The following is a 21,487-nucleotide window of genomic DNA, read 5'->3' as shown; positions in this document are numbered from 1 at the left end:
ATATATATTCTATTAATTAAATACTTTAGTTATAAATAGTTATTACTATATCATTATATTTAAGAAGTAGTTACTAGGCCTATAGGGAGGTCGTAGTCTTGGCAGCGTTCTTTCTCGTTTAATTATAAATTGATTAGCTAATTATTAATCTCTTTTGCTCTGTTATTTCATTCTTTGAACACCACCACTTTCCTTAATACGTCTAAAAGTACTTACAAAGCGTTTCTAAAGTGATATCAGTCCTCTTCAATCCGCTTAAAACGATTAAACGATTTTAAAGCCCTTTTCTAAGTACGCGATGCTTAGGGTACAATGGCCCTAAGTGCTTTTAAAAGAAAGCATGACGTTCCTCCTGGGTTTGAGGTAAGTTCACATTTGTTTTCTCCCTCCTACAGGAAGCTTGCATCGTTATATTGCCCTGTGCTGTTTGTTGAAGACACAAATGCCGTTGTTGTGGTTCAATCGTCTGGCTTCAAACGAGGGAACGGCGAGCTGCTGGGAGGCGGGCAGCTACGCGCGACGCGACCTGCGTGGGCAAATAGGGCACTCTAAGAACATCGCCAACCAATCCAAACGACCCAACAAATGTTACCATGTCAAAATGATCAATTATTCCACTGAAACTGATAGCTAATCATTATTGTTCTAGATTGATCGGATCGTGATCGACATTTTATCGGATGAAGAGGATGTACGTGCTTCCCAAGTTCACATGACCACCTGCCTAACTTTCATCCTCCTTTCACTCATCCTAATGACAACCCTTCACCACATGAAAATTCGCACTTAAAGCTCTGGCTTTAAACTAATATATCCCTAGGTTACAATTGTACCGCCTCCACCTAAGAGGCATAAATCAGCAACTCCAGTTCTGGATGGTGGTTCACGTCCTCAGTCACGTGATGGTTCCCGTGACTCGAATTCCACTCTTGCTTCGGTTTCCAAGTTGATATCTCCAAGTCCAGCGCGTGCTCTTGGTTTCCAGAAACCAACAGTTCCACCACCACTCCCCAAACAACGACTGTCCACCTCTCATCAAAACTTGTTTCGACCTCGAGAAAAAATTCACTCATCCGTCCACGCTCTCAGCCCCGCTACCACCACAAATGGTGCTGTTCGTACAAATTCTTTCAATGGATATCGAAAATCGGAAAACACAAAGCCTTCACCCTCTCACTCAACATCTGTGGCTTCACCATCCAACGGCTCTGGTGGTCGCTTCCTCTCGTCGGTAAATCTACCTACGCGTCAGACTTCGGTGCCTCAGCCAGTCTTGAAGACCATTGACAAGTTTCAAGTTGCCCCCAAACCTTTGGGTCGACCGAGGCTGGTGCAGCACAGTACTCCACCACCCAAACTAAAGGCACCTAGCCAACCTCCGACACCTTTACAGGCGAACATTGAACTTGTGATAGAAAATACGCTGCGACAATGGACAGGGCCCCCTCCCAAGTCTGCTGCAACCTTGAATGCCGAGAGAAAGGCAGAGAGAAAAGCACTCTTGAAAGACTTGAAGGTCAGCACAGAAGTTGCCAAGAAGAGACCAGATGATGTTGAACGCCATTTTGGTCAGACGGGCTTCTCCAAGGCCTTCAGTACCGAGATCACTGAGAACGAACTCGCGTTGCGAACCAGATTAGCGTCACAGAAGAAGAAAAAGCAGTCAGTCACGGCGGTGGATCGACATTTAGATATCGATAGCGAGCTCGCCAAGTCTCTTGACAATCTCATCATTTCCGACAAGTCCTCGATAATTACACCTGAGCAGTCGACTCGAGTCCTTCTGACTAATAGATTCAACGAGGAAGTCAATCCGCCCTTGTCCTTTGCCAACAACGTCAATGAAAAGCTCTTGCACGGCAAGTTTCAATTCACTGATCGATACATTCTTCGACCTGGTATCAAGGAGGCCGCGCTAAATACAAACTTCGGATGTACTTGTGGCGGAGAATGTGGTCTTGACTCGTGCCAATGCTTCACCAGAACAGCCACGGATGTAACCAGCAAGAAACCGATCTCAATTGGTCAGCGACAAACTTATTTTCGAAGACCGGATGGAATTATTGTGTTGACAAACAACTATATCGCACAGGAGCTTCAGGATGAAGTCCAACATTTCGAAATTACGGAGTGTAACGACTGTTGTTCTTGTGGTGATGACTGCACAAACAAAGTTGTCAGCAAGGGGCGAACCGTTCCACTCGAGATATTCCAAACTGCAAAGTGCGGATTCGGTGTGCGTTCTTCCGTTGACATTGTGAAAGGTCAATTCATCGAACTCTACCTTGGCGAAGTTATTACCGAAACTGAACTAGAGCGAAGAGAGCAAGCAGCCGATGAAGGTTCACCCTCCTACATTTACTCGCTCGATTGGTTCACTGGTGTCGACAATCGCTGCTACCATGTCGATGGGGAAATCTTCGGCACCGCAATGCGGTTTGTTAATCACTGTTGCGCACCAAACGCCCGGTGCTTTACTGTCACGACGCATAAACGTGATGAGAAACTCTACTATCTCGCTTTTTTCGCGATTGAGAACATCCCGGCAGGAGTCGAAATCAGAATCGACTACCATGGTGGTGGTAGAAAACTGGTTGGAGAAGACGGCCTTCCTGTCAGCAGCCAAGAAAAAGGAGACCCAACTTCCGATGATCCAGAACTAGTCCCTTGCTACTGCGGTGCAAAGAAATGCAGAAAAATTCTCTGGAATCCTACCAAACAGAAACGCGCTGGGCGACGTAGCAAACGACACGAATAAGCGGACCAAAATTATCTCGTTTCAGCGAAATTGATTGGTCGAGCGTGCATAAATGGATGATTGAGCGTGCATGACGAATGAATGATTAAACGAATCAAATGAACGACGACTGGGTTGACGGCGTTGCAATGGGCGTGAAGACAACTTCAACGACAACGACTGGGCGTTTTCTTGTTGGAGTTTTGCTAATAGCATTGAATCCACTTGAGTGGGGACTTTTTGCCTCTTGCTGGCGCCAGAGCAGACAGGCAGGCAGCACAAATACGAACCGAGAGATCCTCTAGTTGATTGAGGTATGAAAGGCAGTGTAGGATCAGCCTCTATCGACCCAGACAGAGAGAATCCTACCTGAGACGCGTGGGGCTTGAATACTAGCTACGAGTTCCGATTTCGGGGCACGATCAAGGCAGACACGGGTTATATATGACTTGTGTACCTCGTCTTTACCTATTAAACTAGGTATTCATCGGTCGCCATCTCATCGACCTCCGCTCATGTTCGAAATGAAATTCAGATTTCAAAACGTGATTCTGCTGATACTCGTTTCTTCTCTTCTCCATGCCAGAAATAAGCAGAAAAACTCCCGTCTTGAATAATAATGTAGATCAGTATCTCTGTCGCCGAGAGTCCTTCAGAGGCAAGCCAAAATCGCAAACTTACTTACCTACCCGCATCGTATAGTTTCTGATTTCCGTCTTCTCGACAGGTGCGCTGTTCATCAAGGGTGGGTGTGGGAGGGGCTGAGGGCATTAATTTTCTTTCTTTCTTGGATAGATAAAGGGGGGGACTCAAGACTCAGTAAGAGTAGATAAAGGAAGACGATGTGACGATGTTTATCGATGATGGCCCGGAGAAGTTTTAATAACTTAGGTAGTTAGGGTAGAGCGGAAGCCTCGTGACTACCACACCAATCGTACTAGTTTTAATATACATATATATATCTACAAATTCTAGAGTTCTAGTAGAATGTTATTTTGTTTTAAAAATCTACTATAGTATTGCAGCTTTGATTACTGTCCTCGACTACCTAAGAAGGTAGTGCTTAAGGACTGTTCCTTTTAATTCTAGTTTTTCCTATGGACCGTAAGACTTGTATAAAGAAATGAATTGCTCCGACCTAGAGTTATGTATATATGTTCAATGTACAGCTTCATTGATCCCTGGTTTTATATATCTTCCCATCATCACTCGAAGAACTCCCCTCCCTTTTTCCGACCTGTCTTCTCCAGAAAACAGAGTCAAGTCATCAAATTCAGAGTATTAATCATCGGTATGCAGAAGCCACTAGAGATACTTTTTCAATTCGATCTCCCTCCAAGCCTCCAAGCCCCTATGTTTGGCGCGTGGGAGAGAATGACATGTCGTGAGAACAATATTCTAGAAGACAGACTCCTGCACGCTCAGTCTCAGCGCATCATCGATGGCCGTCTTTCTGAATCCCGGTGCGCGGCCGAGACATGCACTGTGTTCGATCATGCGCTCGAGGAACATGTCGACGTCGAACGTCACGGGACCCTGTGCGTGGCGCCCGAGGAAGTCCTGATAGAGGTTTCCCGGGGTGAAGGGTTCGGAGAGCTGTGGGGCGAAGAAGTTGGTGGGGAATGGTGATGTCGCATTATTTGTATCATTGGTGTCGGTGTTGAAGACGGAGTCGAGGTTGTTGGCGGGCTGCTTCTTGGATGCGTTGCGGAGAGGGTTGGGTGGGTTGTTGTGGGTGGGAGGGAAGAGGGAGGAATTGTTGGCGTAGATGTCGCCTAGCTCTCGGGCGATGAATGGATCGGCCATGTTGTCGAGTAGTGGTGATGGGGTACGAATGCTCAGCTCATGTGGGCTGCGAGAGATGCTGGAACTGTCGCTCAGGGAGGCATTGCTGTTGGAGTTACCGGTGCTCGATTTGATCAGCAGGAGGACACTCGGGTCAACTTCGACGAAGCTGCTCTGGCCGTCGAGGTAGATACCCTTGGTCTTCAGGTACTCTTCAACGTCGTGGGAATCGAACCATTCACCGCCAAAACCGATGTTTTCGAGCATTTCTTGTGTGGTTGTCTCCAGTCGAGGGGTCTCGACTTCAATCCAGGGTTGTGGACCGAATGCTTTGGCCGGGCTGACCATGTTTGGAGGATAGATGGGCTTCCCGTCCTCATCACGTCGGGGGAAGTGCGTGCCTGCGCCACCAATTCGAAAGAAAGGCACGCTCCAATTCTCAAGGCTTTCTCCAGCGCGGCGTTTGAGCATCTCCTGAAAGCGATGAAGCATTCGTTTCCGATTGGAGAAGCAGAATGTAAATCGAAACGCTCGCTTGATATATGCTGGGTCGATTTGTGGATTGGTCAGGTTTCGGAAGGCTCGTTCGAGACACATACGATGGAGACGGCGGGCGAAGGTGGTTTCTTGAAAGCTGTAAGTATATGAGCCCTGGGCCTGATAGGATGGTTTAATGGGACGTTCAATGCTCAGGGCATCGCTCAATTCTGGGTAGTTAAATGAAGTCTCCTCCGGGATTTGGGCGTTAAACTGCATCAACTCATTCAGTCCATGCAGGTTCGAAGTATCGATGAAGCTCGTCTGCGAGATTGCAGCAAGGAATCCGTCGTCATCGTTGTCATCGGTAAGGTTGGTCTTGGTGGAGTTCAGGGGTTTTGCTTTTACATCTGCTTCTACGTCGGTAGAGCTCGGATCAAAACTAGTACCACGTACATTGACTCTTTTGGCTGTGCGGGAGGATGGCTTCGGGATCCTCTTCTGACCACCTCCACCACTCCATTTTTCAACATCTTGAACAGTTGGTCGCTTGACTTTGGCGACTGTCTCTGTGCGATCTGCCTCCGTCTCGCCGTTTGTGATTTTGGCTATCTTTTCATCTTCGTCGTCGGACTCGTTGGCAGTGATCTTCGAAAATGCCACAAAAGCTTCTGTTGCGTTCTTCAATTGTCGACCAAGAGCATAATGAGAATTCAAGATGCCGGCATCTACCATGTTATCGTGTAGGTCTAAGAAAGTCTTGTTCATCTGATCGATGGTGTCGTGGAGTGCAGCTACCTTATTCTTCAAGGCAGAAATGGTGGTCTCTTTCCGGTGACGATATGCTCTCTGAGCGAGGCGGATCTGTGTTCGTCGGCGGTCTGCGGCGGTCTCGTCTTGGGTGTCCAGTCTAGGTCGACCGCGTTGTTTCTTTGGGTCTGACTGATCATCTTGATCACCACCAGCAGGCTGTCTTCCGGATCGCTTCTTTTTCGAGGGTAGGATAGGGTCTGTTTCACCAGAAGATGAGTTGTTGGCATCGCTTGCAGAGGCTCCTCGCAAGACTATTCCACCATAGTACTGGTCTTCGTCGACGACTTTTCTCTTGCGCGAGGTGTGCTCTGTTCCCCTGTAAGGCTCCATGAGAGCCTGAGGATAGCGGGCAGCAGAGAGGATGTTCAGATCCCCACCAAGAGGGGCCTGAGTTGTTCCGGAAACGCTTGAAGACATGAGAAGATGAGTGGGGTCAGAGACGATTGATTGAAGGGAGGTATATGTTCGCTCTCCATAGTGGTATTCTACAGGAGGTAGTTCCATTGAAGTGGCCATGGTCCACGAGAAGACCAGGATGTGATTAGTGAACGCGTACGAAGTAACGTTCTATAGAGTGCCTGATGAAAAGAAACCAGTTAATGGTGAATAGGCGATGGCCGAGGCCGAGGGGCCTAGCGATTACTGACTGTTGGTAAAGGTAGGAAAGGAGGTACCCAACCAGGACAGACAGTGGCGCTGGGTAGTGTCAATGAACCTGTTATAAGAGGTCCTGATATTCGATAAACGAGGACGCCTCCTTCTTCCAACATTAACAAAAACTCGATAACATGGAGAGGTGGGTAGCAACCAGAAATCGAAAGGAATATGGCTGCTTGAGAAGGGGAGAAAGTGTCCAAGCAGCGGGAGATGGTCTAATACTATGGGCGTGAGAAACCGATTGCTGCTTTAATAGCGCCTTTCCGGATATTTCAACAATTAGTCAGAGCAGGTAAAAGGTGGAATTATCACTATAAAGCTGAAGCTCCGGACACAGTGTTAGGAGGCAGACAATTTGTGTTGTTTGAGATTCGACAGTGTCAATCCGAGTGAGATGAGATCAGAGAAGCCCGAAGGACGTCGACGGGAAAGGCAAGATTCAGATGCTTTGAGTCTGCTTAGGTGACCCGTCCGGATCGGGCAGTGAGAGTCATCGTGTTGCATGAAGGTTGAGAAGGGGATCAGTCCCCAATGGGGATCAAGCCATGTCAGCTGGTGGAAGGAAAGAATTGGATTGAATAGTAATCATGTCGGTGATGGAGTTCTGAATGAGTGGGGTGATTGTACGTCCGTAAAGCCGAGGCTCTAGCCCGTAAGGCGGCGAGCGGTATTGGCAATGGAAAATCAATCTGCCGGATGTCCGTGGGGCGTCTGACAGTAATAACGTGATTTGACCAGAATTAAATCTCGCTATTTTGACTCGGCTTGACTAATCAGCCACAGACTAGAGGCTACTTTAATGTGTCATATATCATCCATTGGAAGCAAGTACGAGTACGAGTCACCATGTTCAATTACTCACAGTCCGATAGCCTAGGCATAGATCAAGGTGCACGAGTGACAAGGACGGGGTAACTCTTTCATCCGTGGAACAGCCCCCCATTTACAAGACCAGGAGAGGATGACTATGTGGATGCTTCTGTTTCCATTTCGAGGTGAACCAGCACAAGTCGGTCCGTCAGAATCCGAGGCCACCTCACAAAGGAAACAAGAGTGGTCTTTAACCCTATAGTCGATCGCTCGACATTGTATTAGTTGGAATATATATGTGCCTAGGTAACCTATTTTGCCCTATGCCATGCCATCCATGATCGGAAACCCGTGGTCAATTCACGAGACTCCCCGACCCCTTTCCATTCCATACCCCACTGCTGCTGGGAAAATAAACCGCCCTTTAAAAATCTGACACATGTACTCGTAAATTTCGTTTGTTGAATTGAAAACGCCCTCCTCGCGAAGGGTCCTGATTGTGGAGTTGCCGTAGCTCTGACATGCGTTGGAGCAGGAGATCCATGTGGGATAGCATTGGTTCCAAATGATTTCGAGACCCGATGTTCTTCCCTCTGAATCTCCTCGGCAGGTGACCATGGGAGAACGCTCTAGACTCGGGCACGCTCCATTACTTCGAAAATGCCATCCAGGATGACGGGGGTTTGCATGGTCTCGGTCATGAATTCCATCATGGAGCACTGGCTAGTGGTGCTCTGGGTAGAGATCGACGAGACTGTGTTGGCACGTGGTCTTGGTTCAAGCAGACCGAGTCCAATACTCTCGGCGTGATCAGCCATCTGTTCTTCCTCTAGGGCGAGGTCGATTGCGGAGGGCTGCCGCCTGATCTGGCTTTGGGATCTGTTGTGGATGATGGGGGACAGAGTATGTTCGATGTCATTGCCCCGGTGGCTTTTGTTTCGGAAACTGCTGAAGGAGGAGCTTGGAGACGAGCTTAGGAAGGGAGAGGATGTGGCCGACATTTTCTTGGAGACCTTGGGTGACGATCGGTGGAGAGGATTATGACTGAAGATAGTCTGTAGCGACAGACGCACTCGAGATGTAGATGACTGGGTTCGGAAGCTGCTGGTTATGGGTTCAATGGATGTTCTTTCTCTTTGGTGGTCGAGACCTTCGAAGAGGGAAACTAACTGTGCAACGGCCATTTCTCCTCTTTGAATAAGAAGACGGATGGATGAAATCTTAAGTAGAATATCGGTATTGAGGAGGACGGAATAACGTTTTTTCAAGAGGCAATAGCTCGTAGGCCCGAACTTGCCAGCAAGTCGAGATTGGTTGTAATGAGAGATCAGCCAACGGCTCTGGGATATACAAGGCTCGAGTACTTCGTAGTGGGAGACACGACGAGTTGCCTTGGAAATCAGTCGTGCACTGGCCCTGTACTGGTAAACGGAAGTGAAGAAGAAAATTAGAGGGTCAAAAGAAGGTCATAGACAAGGCCAAATGATGCTAGTCAGAGAAAAGAGCACGAAGCTGCGAGGTCAGTGAGACATGATCCTATCAAAAGACGAAAAGATGAAAGGGACGTGTCAAAGGTGTCTCCGGAGCACTGGCAGTTAAATGTATACTGAGACCACCACTGAGGAGGAGTAACCGGGGACCAGGGTATGAGATATCAGTGCCATGGCAATAGTTTCGCCCACCACCTGGGAAACACAAATTGGGCCGTGTCTTGTACGCTCATAAAACGTCGATGCTTTCCGCAAAGACCAGGTGTTGGTGGGGAGAAGCAAAGAAATGTTCGTTTGGGGACAATTGATCAAAGGGAGGACGAACAAGCTTCAGGTCAAAACACGAGTGTCTTGCAGGAAGGGGGTGGGTCTGCTGGGTGACGCGACACCAGCATCAAGTCCGATTGGTACTGCGCGTCTCTGGGGGTCCATTTCCATCCGAACCAGGGGCCGACTCAGGGATTCTTCGCTTGTCTCGTCGAGGTTGATGCGAAAAACAATACAGTCATGCCAGGGAATGAAACACACGCGCATCAGAGAGAATCTCATCTCGTCAAAACTCTCAACGGGAGTTATTCTCCTACTGGCTTAGTTCTCGACTGATTGTTTCAGGAGGCCCTTGGGCTGCCCTTCCACCACCATCCGCCTATGGGCCACAGGGGCAGATGAGAGCCTCGCGTACCTGGGTACACGGTACATGATCAGAGTTTAGAGTGTCACAAGGATCCCGAGATCCAATATTAAATTACGAACCAAGACGTTCTAAGATTCCCATGTTCTGCTCATGTCCGTATTGCTACTCCTCACCTTGTTCAGGCCCGTGTCCTCAATGACACAATGGTGCATCACGAACAACTAGCACCGAAACGTAGACGAGACCAGACTACTCGTATCTCACAACTTGCTCCATCACATGATGAAAATGAACCTGACCAGAGTATGCCCAGACCGGGATCAACTCATTTGAGGCAGGCTGTAGCCTGTAGCCCAGTTCAGCCCAGTTCAGCTCAGCTCACAACCTCAACATGGGGGCGCTTGGTATCTGGTGATCGAGGGGTGATGGTGATGATGATTGATGATGATCGCAATCAAAAACGACCCTTAGGATCTACATTGGCACTTCAAGGGAGACTCAAAATAGTAAGATTGGTGTTTATTCACAAAGGACAAATAGTGCAATTGTCTATCTATCACGCATAATTCGTGCCCCTCCCGTTGCACATATCGCTCATACCAAGCTCGAACGCTCATCCTACGAGGTGACATAAAATGTGAATGTCGCTCGTCCATACCTAGTAATAAGAACCCCAGACTCATACATACAGAACGCTTCAAGTATTTTTGGTATCTCAAACCAATCTCGCAGCAAAACCCCCCCCTCATCTTGTGGAAACTCCCTCGCTATGCTTGAACCCTCAGACCATCTTTTCTGCTCAGGCCCCAATATTTACAACAAGAATAACATAGATTCATCCACCTTCATTTCGATCATTAAGTGTGTCATCTGCTTTCTCGGCTAGGCCTCCTCGTCGTAAAACTCCTGCGTATGCTTTCTCCCCATGCTGAGCTATCAAAGCTTTCCATGACCCCTAGATTATTCACACCACTTACGTTACTGCCATGTCGACTGTGACCAAGTGTGGGAGTGGTGGGTGACGATCTCGTTGGTCCCGGGTACGACGTATCCACTGATCCCAGTCTCGTCGCCCTCATTATGGGGCTGCTCACTGGTGATTCTCCGTACTTGATCGATGCTGGACTGCGAAGTGAATCTCGGTATTGAACGGACGTATCAATTGGTGGTAGATTTGGTGATGGTTTCTTTGCACGGTATGCTGGTGTCGATGATGTGAAATCTTGTGGCTCAACACCACTGCTGCTTTCGTCAATGTGATCATCTGGATCTTCAATGAAAATCTCCGGCACTGCGAGGTGGGGCGGAGATGCAAGTCGCGAATAGCGACGTCGATTGATGGCTTGTCGGAATTTCCGTGACCAGTGTAGAGTATCAAAGAATCCAACCACCGTGTTTCTTCGAATCGTTTCGTTCACCCGTTGCAGTCGCGCTCTTCGCCTGAGGAACTCTTCCAATCGCAGACTTCGCGAGTCCACAATCACATTGTAATGGGTCAAGAGAAATAGAACAGCAGTAAATGGTATCCCTCGATCCGGTTCCGCCGTCAAAAGCACTTCCTGATAGAAAACGTTCATGCGTTCCCGTCGTTGTCGAATCTCGGCCACCGGAATTTGACTGATACGTTCGGCTAGCTTATCGAGATCAATTCCGTCGACGACGCGTCGCTTGGGATTTGGAGGATCATCAAGCTGAACAGCACAATCTTCCTTGATACGACCAACTGTAAAGTCGCCATCATAGATGCGCATCTGAAATACTCCAGAAAGCTCCTGTCAATGGTTAGCATGGAATGTCATCCATTGGTTCGAAACACTTACCCCGAGTAGCCGTGGGAACTGCTGTTTGGATATAAATCCTGAACCTTGAGGATCAAACTCCGCCCATGCTTGTTTAAAGCGCCTAATCTCATCTCGGCTCACGGCAGACATGCCACTGCTTTGCTGATACACGTACGAGAAGCTCTCGAAGATCATCGAAACAAACAGAGATACAAAGATGTACATGCTGATAATGTTCCAAGAGATGAATAGCGGCCTGGCCCATTTCGAGCTACCACAGTCGCTATCGAAGAAACTAGCTTCTTTGACACAGAATGGTGGCTCGATGCCTGAATAATCTTCCATAACTTGATTCCACCCTTCTCCGATGCTGATGCGAAAGAGAAGAATCAGAGCTTTGGGGACCGTCCGGAAATTGACGTTGTTGTTCTCATTCTCACCAAAACGGGTCAGAGCGAAGGCTTGTGTGAATGCAATGGCGTAGACCAGGAAAAGCACAAACCAGGTCGCCAACAAGTTCAAAATGAGGGGGAGTGACGCTGCGGCTGTCTTGAAAAGCTGATCGAGCTGATTGTTGCGAGGTATTAGCAAAAACACCACAGACACCAGGAAGAGCTTGTGAAGCGTGTCAAATGTCCTGAGTTGGACTTGCGCCAAGCTCATCACTGATGTCACGAAAATTCCCGAGACAGAGATAACTGAATAAACGTCCCATGATCTTCGTCGAAATCGGTGCCAGGAGAGTCCGACAATCTTAACCCCTATGTTGATCATGAGGATGAGAGTGAAGGCTAGGAAGATGTACTCGCGCATCCTTTGCCACCATTTCGGTTCTGGGTAGAAATCGACTATGAGAAGTGCAAGGTGTGACAAGAGTATTCCGGTAATAAACCGTTGCCATTTGCCTCGTTTTTGAATCGAAGATTCATAACACCATTTCTTCCAAGAAGCACTCTTATCCCTGGTAGAGCGCTTTGAAGGCGATATTTGCTTCAGCAGCTTCCGCAACTCCAACCAGGACCGCTGTTCTGCAGTCAAGTAGGCGACCCCTGTCTGCTCCGTATAGTTGCGCATGAAGACAGAGATGAACAATGTCAGCACGAAGACGGCTCCAAGTAGGTTGAAGACGATGAAATAGACCGCGTTGCCCTGGGACGCGAATTCTTGTGGCTGCAAACCGCGTCCTGCAATGTTCATTCCTGCCGACAAGACTCCTGTCCAGCCTTCTTGAGATACAATCTGAAAGAGGATGAATAGCGAATCTCCAAAGGTATCGAAATTGAACCAGGGATTGGATACCTGCCTCGGGGCAAGCACAGGCCAGTTGAACGGAGTAGAGTTAAATTCGCCCACACAATTGGTCAGTAAGCCATCAAAATCCCCGTCATTGCATGCCTGCATCTGGCCATTGAATAAATTGAGGCCAAGTATTGCAAATGGGATGAGCAAACTTAGGGAGACGAAAGCCGCCGCCATAATCTTGTAGATGCCGATGACAATGACAGAATAAAAGGTTTCTCGTGCCGTATCACTGATGTTGAGAAGGCGCAAGGCTCTCAATGCCTTAAAAGCACCAACAGCGCGTGAAACTCCATCATCCCGAACCAAAGCCGTGCCAACATTGATCCAAAGTGTAATAAGGACGATTGCATCAATCACACCCCAGATGCTTCGAAAGTATGCGTGAGGAGTGAAAAACAGACCGTCGGCAATGGTCTTGATCAGAGCTTCAACCAAGAAGAGCACCGCGAAGCCTAAGTCAGTCCAGATGAACCATGTCTTGATGCTTAGCTCGTTTGCCAGGTAGTAGTCTCTCTGGTAAAGCGGCGTAGTAATGCATGCGAGTATAACCATCGCCACGATGGCGGCGTACGTAAATGCCGAGAAGGCGTACCATGCTGGACGGTATGGGGAAACACCTTCCACGCGTTCGCTCCCTCGACCTGGTCCCACAACATATTGACACATCCTTCGAATAGGGTTGTGCGGCTTGAAGATGAATAGAGACACGTTATATTTGGGGTGATTCTGAAGATATTGTCGTTGTGCACGACGACGATTTTCTGTAGTATTGACCACTCTTTTAGCAACCGCTCGCGGATCAAACTCCTCATTCGCCCTGGTGGACGACGTGTTGGTATAAAACGGGTTGGGCTCTCTGTGGGTGTTCAGACCCGCAATCTTTCCCCATATTCTGGATAGAAACCCTGGATTTACTGCTGCTATCTCTGGGAGATGCATCGAAGTTGGGCGACGATTGATACTCTCCGGTTGCTCATCAAGAAAGTCCTTTACGACAGCGTCTTTCAGAAGTTGTTCGACAGTTGAGGTTCCATACTCGAGTGCGTCACGGTGTCTTATGGAATCTCGTCCCATCTTGAAGACAGCCGCCAAAGATAAGTTACCACTAGCAGGACCGGCAACCTCCTTCTGCTTCAAAAATGCTTTTACTTGCTGAAGCCGCTTTTCATCCTCTGAAACATCGAAACTCTCCTGGATGACAGCAATAAACATGTTCAAGACAATCAAGTTTGCGACCACGAACCACAAAATGAAAAACATGGCGCTGAGCCAGGCTGTATCCCAGCGAAGATTGAATTGGGTCGAGTTATACATTATCCCCGTCCAATTTTCACTGGAGAATATAATATACATGCCAATGAAGGAATTCCAGATGTCGAAAAACGTAGTTTGTATTGAATCGCCAGCAGGATCGACAGCTGGGAAATCGCCACGAAACAGCTGTGATGCCATAATGGCGGCGAGGAAGGTGAATAGAAAGACAAATAGAATCAAGTTCAGCAATCCCACAATATTTCCAAAGACAATCATGATGAGCTCCCTGGTGACTCGGATAGCGAGAACGACCCGGTAGATGCGAGCGATTTGAAAGGTGGTTAGCCATGCATATGCCTTTTCGGAGTTCCGAATTGCTGGTATTTGGGTGATGGAAGTAACGACTGCAAGGAACAAGTCCACCCAATTTCGTTTACCGCGGAAGAAGTTTCTCCAGTCGCAAAGAAATCGAAGAATAATCTCCACCAATAGCAATAGCGTCACACAACTCTCCGAGTTCATGATGAATTGTTCTTGTTCCCTGCTCATGTCGGCCTCTCTAAGAGCTTGGACAATGAGAGAGTAGGCAATGACAACGACCCAAAAGATGTGGGTTTTGTCGTAGAGGGCTTTAAGACGACTTCTTTTGGCCTTTGTTTCATCCTCCAGGACAGGCTCATCGATCTTTTCGGCTGTAAATGCGCTTTGTCTGCTCTCTTCGCGGATGATCTGAAACGATGAAGTAATAACCGCAACCAGTAAATTGACCAACCACAAACTCAAGACCACGATACCTGCGGCAAAAAACAACGCGGCTGCCAGATAGTCTGTATCGGTCAGATAATAGAGCAAATCAGAAAACGTGTTTGAGCTGATGATGACAAAGACTAGCTCCAGCGACTGCAGAATGTTATCGAAGCTCACTGTCCCATTATAAGGACCTTGGGAGCCCTCAACACATAAGGAGCCTTGAGGACAAAGGTAGCCCTTGGACTCGCTGGTTCCATTTCGGCCGTCACTGAACAGCCATGGCATGGCAGCGCCACTCACAGCATCCAGGTAGCCACCACAGAATTGTATGTTCTCAGGCGCAATGTTGAGGGTGTAATTGCTTCCTGAGCCATCATCTCCCACCCATACACAGGTACGGCGCAAGCTAGACTTGAAGCTCTGAACTCCCACAATGCCAAATATAAGCCAGAAAAAGCATATCAAGAATGCGACATGAACCAAGAGGGGTGCAGCCTTCTTTAAGCTTCTCAGGATGATCGAAGTACCCGCAGTCAGACCGAGTAAGCGCAATATCCGGAGACAACTCAACATATTGAACACATAGACGTGACTAGAGTCTTCGAAGCCAGTCAACTGCAGGGACATTGATATCCAGTAAGACACAACAGCTAAGAAGTCGAGTCGATTAAATGAGTGCCTAAGAAAGGCTCGTCGGGCTAGGCGTATTCTCTGTTGTTGTTTACTGTGACCCGGACCTCCCGGTGCTGGGACACCCGTAAGAGTTCTCACAATTGAAGGTTGGCTTGGGCCATCGAATTGATCGGTTGGGACTCTCTCTGGCATATGACGATCATGTGCAGGTGCAAACAGGGTTTCGGCTTTCTGAAGAACGGCCTTTCGTAAGCCAACTGACCGATTGATAGTACTATGTTCTCGAGGGTTTGAGATGAACCCGGAAACAATGGTACGTGCAATCAGCTCTAGAGTGTATATCACAAACAGACCTAAGATGGCATAGTCGAAGCCTGTGCCCCACTTCTTGTTCCGTGTCTCCAGATATGTCGCTTTTGAGGCAGCATTCGTGGCGAGTAGAACGGTCTGGGCCACGATCAATCCTAAGATGGTAGGCTCCGTCAAAGGATGAACAAGGATTTCACAAAGCCATTTTCGAAGAGGGTTTTGCGGGCCAAAAACACCCCAAGTCTTTCCAAGAAGTGGGTTTGGATGATAGGCTGGCGGGAAAGGGTTTGCGATTGGAGAGACTTCGTAGGAGGCAACTTTCTCCAAGGGAGAGCTGACGGCAGGAGTATCCTCAATGTCAGGTATGGGCGGGATTGTGCCCGAAGCACTGGGCCGGCGATGGTCGCGGATGGACGACTTGCGACGCATAGTTTGTTCAACGACTTCGGAATCGTTACTCAGGTTCACTACACGCTGAGAGATACCACGGAGGATTGAATTTGCCCTGGCCATCGGAGATGGGGAAGGTGAAAGAGACCTAGAGCGTTCCGCAGATGGATCTCGAGATGAACTCAGACGGTGAATCCCACTGGCACTACTCGGCTCGCGTTGTAAACCAATACCTGTATCAAGAGTTGGGAGGTCATCCCCGAGGCGTGAGATGCGGCCTGGTCGGAGAGATGGGGATTCTCGATCGGTCCAGTGTACACTGGATCTCTTCCTTGATCCATCGTTCCTTTGTCCTCTCGATATTGAACTGGAAGCCTTCAGAGAGGAATTGAAACCTCGGCTCTCATTCAGAGGTGTCGTGTCGGAGTCAGGAGGGGAGAACAGGTTCTCGATTTCGCCCGAATCTCCATCGGCAGGAGTTGTGATGATGGTCGGTCGAGAGAGACCGGCATGCGGAGGGGTAGACGGAGGGCCAAAGTCCAAGCCAACAGTGGCAGCGGCAAAGCCATCGAGGTTTTCGATGGGGGAGTGATCCCTATAGGGATCTTGTGTTCTAGCATGTTCACCTGCTCTTGTGGGAGATTCCTCGTCCAGTCGAGCGTAGTCTGGGGTTCGGCGCCCCGTCAACAATGATCTCGTACGACTGTGACGGTGGACATGGCCAGTGATACCACCTCCATCCCACCCTTGTCCTTGGGATGGCACGCCGTCATCCGGTGGTCTGGCTAAATCTTGAAGTGGTATCGATTGCGGCGTGATGGGTTTCGGGGGTGTTCTATCGTGGAAAGACATGGCGCAAGGGTCGGTCCTGCAGAAACCAAGGCATGCTATCTCGATGCGAACCTCATGGTATTACTGTGAAGACTGGTGGCACGCGAAATTGTTGAAGTTGGACGGCGGGCCAGGACAGGGAGGGGGCAGGGAAAAGAGTGAGCAACGCAACGTTCGCGCCGGTACCTGCAGCAGTGTTGACCAAGAACCGAATTTCGGAGGAACGAATGAAGCGTAGTGGATACGTCAATGGTGAAGAAGTCGTACGGGTTCGTGCAAAATCGTATTAGTAGTGATCGTAAGTTGGTCGTCTGTAAAATCAAGGTGGGCGGTGCAAGTCAAGTAAGAGAATGCGTTGAGATTCGGACTCGTCCTGGAGAATTGAGATCTGTGCTGTTAAGCTGTAGCGCTGCATGGAACATGTGGAACTGTTCTCCCAGGGCCAGCGCCGCATCCTGCTTAGTGGCCACTGGCCCCAGGAGTCTTACGCGGCAAGGAAACCACCGGACCGGACCCCTCGGGCACCTAACGACCTTAATTGCTCCGTACCCTAGGTAGGTAATCAACCCTGAACGACTTCAAGTTAGGTACAAATTTAGGTGTCTGGCACCTGCGAATGAGTGGTCCTGGATCTACATTAGGTAACCATGGGTGCGCGCGACCACCAGCAGTGGCCACCTACCACTGCAAGGGCGGACCTCTGAAGCCTTGGCCGGGCTTAGAATTCTTCAGTTGAGAGCAGAGAGGACGCACTCCGTCTTACCCAGGTAAGCTTAGGTAGAGTTGCTCCCTGTTTGTGGTGACTTATTGCGGTGCATCCGGCTGGTACCCTTTTTGGACTCCAAGGCTGACTCCAAGCCAGTCAAGAGACAAAACTCCTCCCTGGACCAAGCTCGCAGCGCTTTGTTTTTAGTGCTTGCTTTACCCAATGCGGCCCTGGATACGGATACAAGGTAGCGTTTGTCTCCTTTACTTGAGGACGAGATACTCGGTAGCTACTTTTCCCTAATCAATTGGCAGCTGCCTGCTGTATTCGTACCCTTCAAAATCCTAGCCCAGGTTCGCTAGCCTCACCTACCCCTAAATCGCCTTTTTGGACCCCACGATTATAACTCAGCTTGAAGGTTGAACTTGATTTCCTACTTTAAGTATCTATCTGTGTCATAAGCATAACGCGTCAGCTGAATCCACCCAAAGCTATTGGCAGAAAATAACGAGATAAGACGTCGAAAACTGCCATTATCTTGACTCACCTCTGAAACCATTCCGCAGTTAGTGATGGTTAACATTCAGAAACCAGGCCCTGCCGCCACCTAGGTAGGTAGGTACTGCTATTCGCTTGATCATACATGTTTCATACATCTCTTCTTAGCTCGCGGACATCAAAACCATGAGCCCAGACTCTGCCACACCTCAGTGTTTCTACCTGGCATGCAGCGCACTTTTTCTGTAGATGATTATCTGTCAGATAATCGGCCTATCTGGAGATGAATGTTTGTTGACGGGAAACCCCCAAAAAGGTTGTCTGGTCGATGGATACCATTGAGGCAATCAATGTGTCTTATGCCTAGGCCGCTCCTCTAAGGATCAACAAGGTAGGCGTCAAATACGTACCTCGTCACTGAGATGTGGGGATCATCTCTATCGTCTACAGGTTGCTTCTCATTCCAGCTGTTGGCTGTTCTGGATGGCGAGGTACCAGTTGAATCTGATAGAGGCCACCAGGTGCTTCTAATGACCGCCTCGCACTTCATCGGCTGGAATAGGTGTCCATTTTCGATACCATAGCTACTGGAAGGCAGCTCCTGGCGAGCTGATCGACAATGCAATCACCACGAGGCTGGACGGTGTTTTCCGTTCTCAGAATTTGTACAATTTTTATTGGTGCGGAATGAATGACCTATATCAGCCTCCCACATCCTCTTTAGCCGAATGCATGTGGCGACAATCGTTTCCCCATGTTTGCAAGCAGGATCACGATGTTGTCCTGGAGCTACACCCAGCACTTGACAAAAGACTCCACACGTGGTCTCCATACTGACGATACGCTGCATTATCTGTGGCAATCCCTCAGAATATTTCGCGTCGGTTGACTGCTCCAAGAGAACAGACTAAGATGACGACCACCTTCTAATAAGCTGTGCAACTTTGCAGGAAAATAAACTACAAGAACTCTGCTTGCTGTCTCATATATACACTTTACATATCTTCTTCAATTTTCCAATACCGAAGCCTCACTACTCAACTTTACACTATCTGAAAACAATATGAAGACCGCAGAAAACCATTCCGACTTCCAGAATTGGAAAGAAGGTCAGACCGCAAGGGTCGAGTTACTAGACACACCTTTCAACGTCTATCGAAGACGACAGACGAACCGTCTGATTCGTCACATCGAGTACAAACAAGCCAAAGTCGACCAAATACCTCGTTTACAACACCTGGTATCCGATCGCCTAAGAAGAGCTTGCCCCTGTTCAAACTGTCAGAGGCATGACAAGCAGGCGACACCACCCCCTTGACGGCACATCTTTGAATCAACTAGGCCAACACGCCGGTCATAGTAACGTGCGACGAATTGTGACACACAACTATAATACCTCTCGAGCCTGAGCCCTGGCAGCACTTAACGACCCACCGTCAGATCGGTATTGGCGGAGGGACAAGTTCGACAAGTTCAGAAGCACAACATACACCAAGGTGGCTCAGAATCAACCAGAATAGACGGGACACATGCATCCTGTGCACAGAGGCGGCCCGTCATCACTGCGAAATCGGGACCTCGGGAATCTTGTAGAGCACTAGCTCTTTGTGAATGTGAGAGACTGGAAGCTCTGGGCTTCTATGGCGATCCCTCCGTCGGGTCAAGAAACAGCTGGCCCTAGTAGAAGCTTCATCATCAGACGGGCGGTCATAGATGGATACATCCATAACGATCCGAAGGTTATCAGGTGGTGTAGACATGAATCTGACTTTCACACAAGCTACAGCGGAGGCAGAATCGCAAGCTAGAAAGGCCGAAGTCTGACTGAAGTCAAACATAAACTTGACAAATTTATGCAGCATGTTTTGGCCATTATCACATTCTATCAATCATCAACACCCATCTACCCTCTGTCTTACGAGTCACAGCTAATCAAGCTCATTCCTCATTTCTTCTTCGTAACACCCCCATCAACGACTAGATTCTGCCCGGTGACAAATCCAGCACCCAGTAGATACTCCAAAGCCTCAGTGATATCCTCGGGCATTCCAGCACGATTCGTTAAATGTGTGTCGATGTCGTCATCCGCAGCTTCCCACTCCGCACCGTTCTGGTCCGCTTCTGCGTTCTCGTGTGTAACTTTGATCCGGCCTGGAGAGACCTGGTTGACACGGATGCCGAACTGCTTCATCGACACAGCCATGCTATGGGTCAGGCCTAGTAACGCCGCTGTTTGTCACTGTTAGCACTTGCATATCTCCAAAGTGTGTGGGAAATCCCAGCTTTCCCGCTGAGAGAGGTAAGAAGGGGTTGAGATGCATGCCTTTGGTGCTAGCATAGCCCTCCTGGTTGGGATCGGAAACCAGAGCACGAAAGCTCCCAACGTGAATGATACACGGCCCAGCGGTGCCAACCTGAGAACCAGGGAGTTTCTGCTTATCCTCGTGACTTTCGACCTTCATGTATGGGATGCAGGCCTGGGACATGACAAACGTGCCCGTCAGGTTGGTCTCAACATATGCTTGCCACTGATCTAGGGTCGATTCGTCCTCCATCGTCTTTCCGTCAGACCAGTACGGGGTAGAGATTCCGGCGTTGTTGATGAGAAAATCTATACGATTGCCCAGAAACTGTGCAGCCTTGCGCACCGTTTGCCGTATCTCGTCCACCGATCGCAGATTACACACTGCCCAGCCGACATTCTTGGAATGTTCTTTCAAGTGAACTTCTGCAGTGTGTCTGATGTTGTCCTCGTTGATGTCGAGGATAAATATCTTGTGTCCTTTCTCTGCGAAGTGTCGTGCTACCGCCCTGCCCAACCCTGGGGAGTCATTTTGTCAGCATCACGGTAGTCAGCCCAAATTTCGGGCCGTGAACACACTTTCTCGTGGTCTTTAACACCTACCTTGACCAGCGCCACTAATCACGATCCTGGCGGTCCCTTGTATCATCGTGAATGAATTCAATCACTGAGGAGCTGCAATGTTGATTGTGTCGCTCAATAGATTCCAGGAATAGATTGCAGACACAGGTACTTCTGCCCTTGGAGATGTCCCAATATCATGCGCACAACACCAACACGTCGAGATCCAATCACGACGGAACGACATCCCACCATACAGAAGGCCGTGCTACTCGTACTGTGCCTGCTACGTGCCATGATGGAAACTTCCACGGGCATGCCGTGCAGTCCTACAAATCGTCATACCGTATCAGATCATAATCAGATGCCATAAGTCCATCAAAACACTATATGTGAGGTACAGTGGTCCGGGGTCAAATTCCGAACGACTGCCAGTCCATGTTGGGTGACGTAAAAGTGGTCCCACGAAAGATCATCTCCTAGATTTCCAGGTACGACTGTACTCGTCGGCTTGGTCTTCACATCGTTAAGGGTACTTGGCTCGGCCATGATAACAGCAAACTGTCGCAGCACAGGGAATCACCTGACGAAAAGGCAGCCGTGGCAGACTCACGTAGTAATGGAAGGTGTAGATTTTATCAGGAGTGTGAAGGGAATGGCAGCCGCGTCAACAAAAAATAATCTATTCGTATCTTCGGATGTCGGACGTCGGTGACCGTAACCACCGACATGCATTGAGAAACGGAGGTTGAATTAGATAGTCGATC

The 21,487-nt window shown here is 48.8% G+C and overlaps 5 protein-coding genes across 5 annotated transcripts; 1 reads left to right on the top strand and 4 right to left on the bottom strand.

Annotated features, from left to right (window-relative positions):
* Window positions 1–312: 312 nt before the first annotated feature.
* On the top strand, window positions 313–2,758 carry LTR84_006503 (uncharacterized protein; the record flags this gene model as incomplete). The annotated part of the gene is made up of 3 exons (XM_064850064.1): window positions 313–363; window positions 650–691; window positions 821–2,758. 3 exons carry the CDS (start codon window positions 313–315, stop codon window positions 2,756–2,758), a joined length of 2,031 nt encoding a protein of 676 aa, XP_064703365.1.
* Window positions 2,759–4,135: 1,377 nt separating this feature from the next.
* Window positions 4,136–6,328, bottom strand: LTR84_006502 (uncharacterized protein; the record flags this gene model as incomplete). The annotated part of the gene is made up of 1 exon (XM_064850063.1): window positions 4,136–6,328. One exon carries the CDS (start codon window positions 6,326–6,328, stop codon window positions 4,136–4,138), a length of 2,193 nt encoding a protein of 730 aa, XP_064703364.1.
* Window positions 6,329–7,908: 1,580 nt separating this feature from the next.
* Window positions 7,909–8,463, bottom strand: LTR84_006501 (uncharacterized protein; the record flags this gene model as incomplete). The annotated part of the gene is made up of 1 exon (XM_064850062.1): window positions 7,909–8,463. One exon carries the CDS (start codon window positions 8,461–8,463, stop codon window positions 7,909–7,911), a length of 555 nt encoding a protein of 184 aa, XP_064703363.1.
* A 1,775-nt stretch (window positions 8,464–10,238) lies between these two features.
* LTR84_006500 (uncharacterized protein) lies at window positions 10,239–16,674 on the bottom strand (the record flags this gene model as incomplete). Its single annotated transcript, XM_064850061.1, has 3 exons — window positions 10,239–10,331; window positions 10,381–11,175; window positions 11,224–16,674. The coding sequence occupies 3 exons, from the start codon at window positions 16,672–16,674 to the stop codon at window positions 10,239–10,241; spliced, it is 6,339 nt and encodes a 2,112-aa protein (XP_064703362.1).
* Window positions 16,675–19,802: 3,128 nt separating this feature from the next.
* On the bottom strand, window positions 19,803–20,808 carry LTR84_006499 (uncharacterized protein; the record flags this gene model as incomplete). Its single annotated transcript, XM_064850060.1, has 3 exons — window positions 19,803–20,086; window positions 20,181–20,678; window positions 20,763–20,808. 3 exons carry the CDS (start codon window positions 20,806–20,808, stop codon window positions 19,803–19,805), a joined length of 828 nt encoding a protein of 275 aa, XP_064703361.1.
* Window positions 20,809–21,487: the final 679 nt, after the last annotated feature.

The sequence above is a fragment of the Exophiala bonariae genome (genome assembly GCF_035927105.1).
Source record: "Exophiala bonariae strain CCFEE 5792 chromosome Unknown scaffold_24, whole genome shotgun sequence".
Lineage (NCBI taxonomy): Eukaryota > Fungi > Ascomycota > Eurotiomycetes > Chaetothyriales > Herpotrichiellaceae > Exophiala > Exophiala bonariae.
The sequence above is the reverse complement of the archived record's forward strand: the minus strand, read 5'-3'. Positions and strand labels throughout refer to the sequence as shown.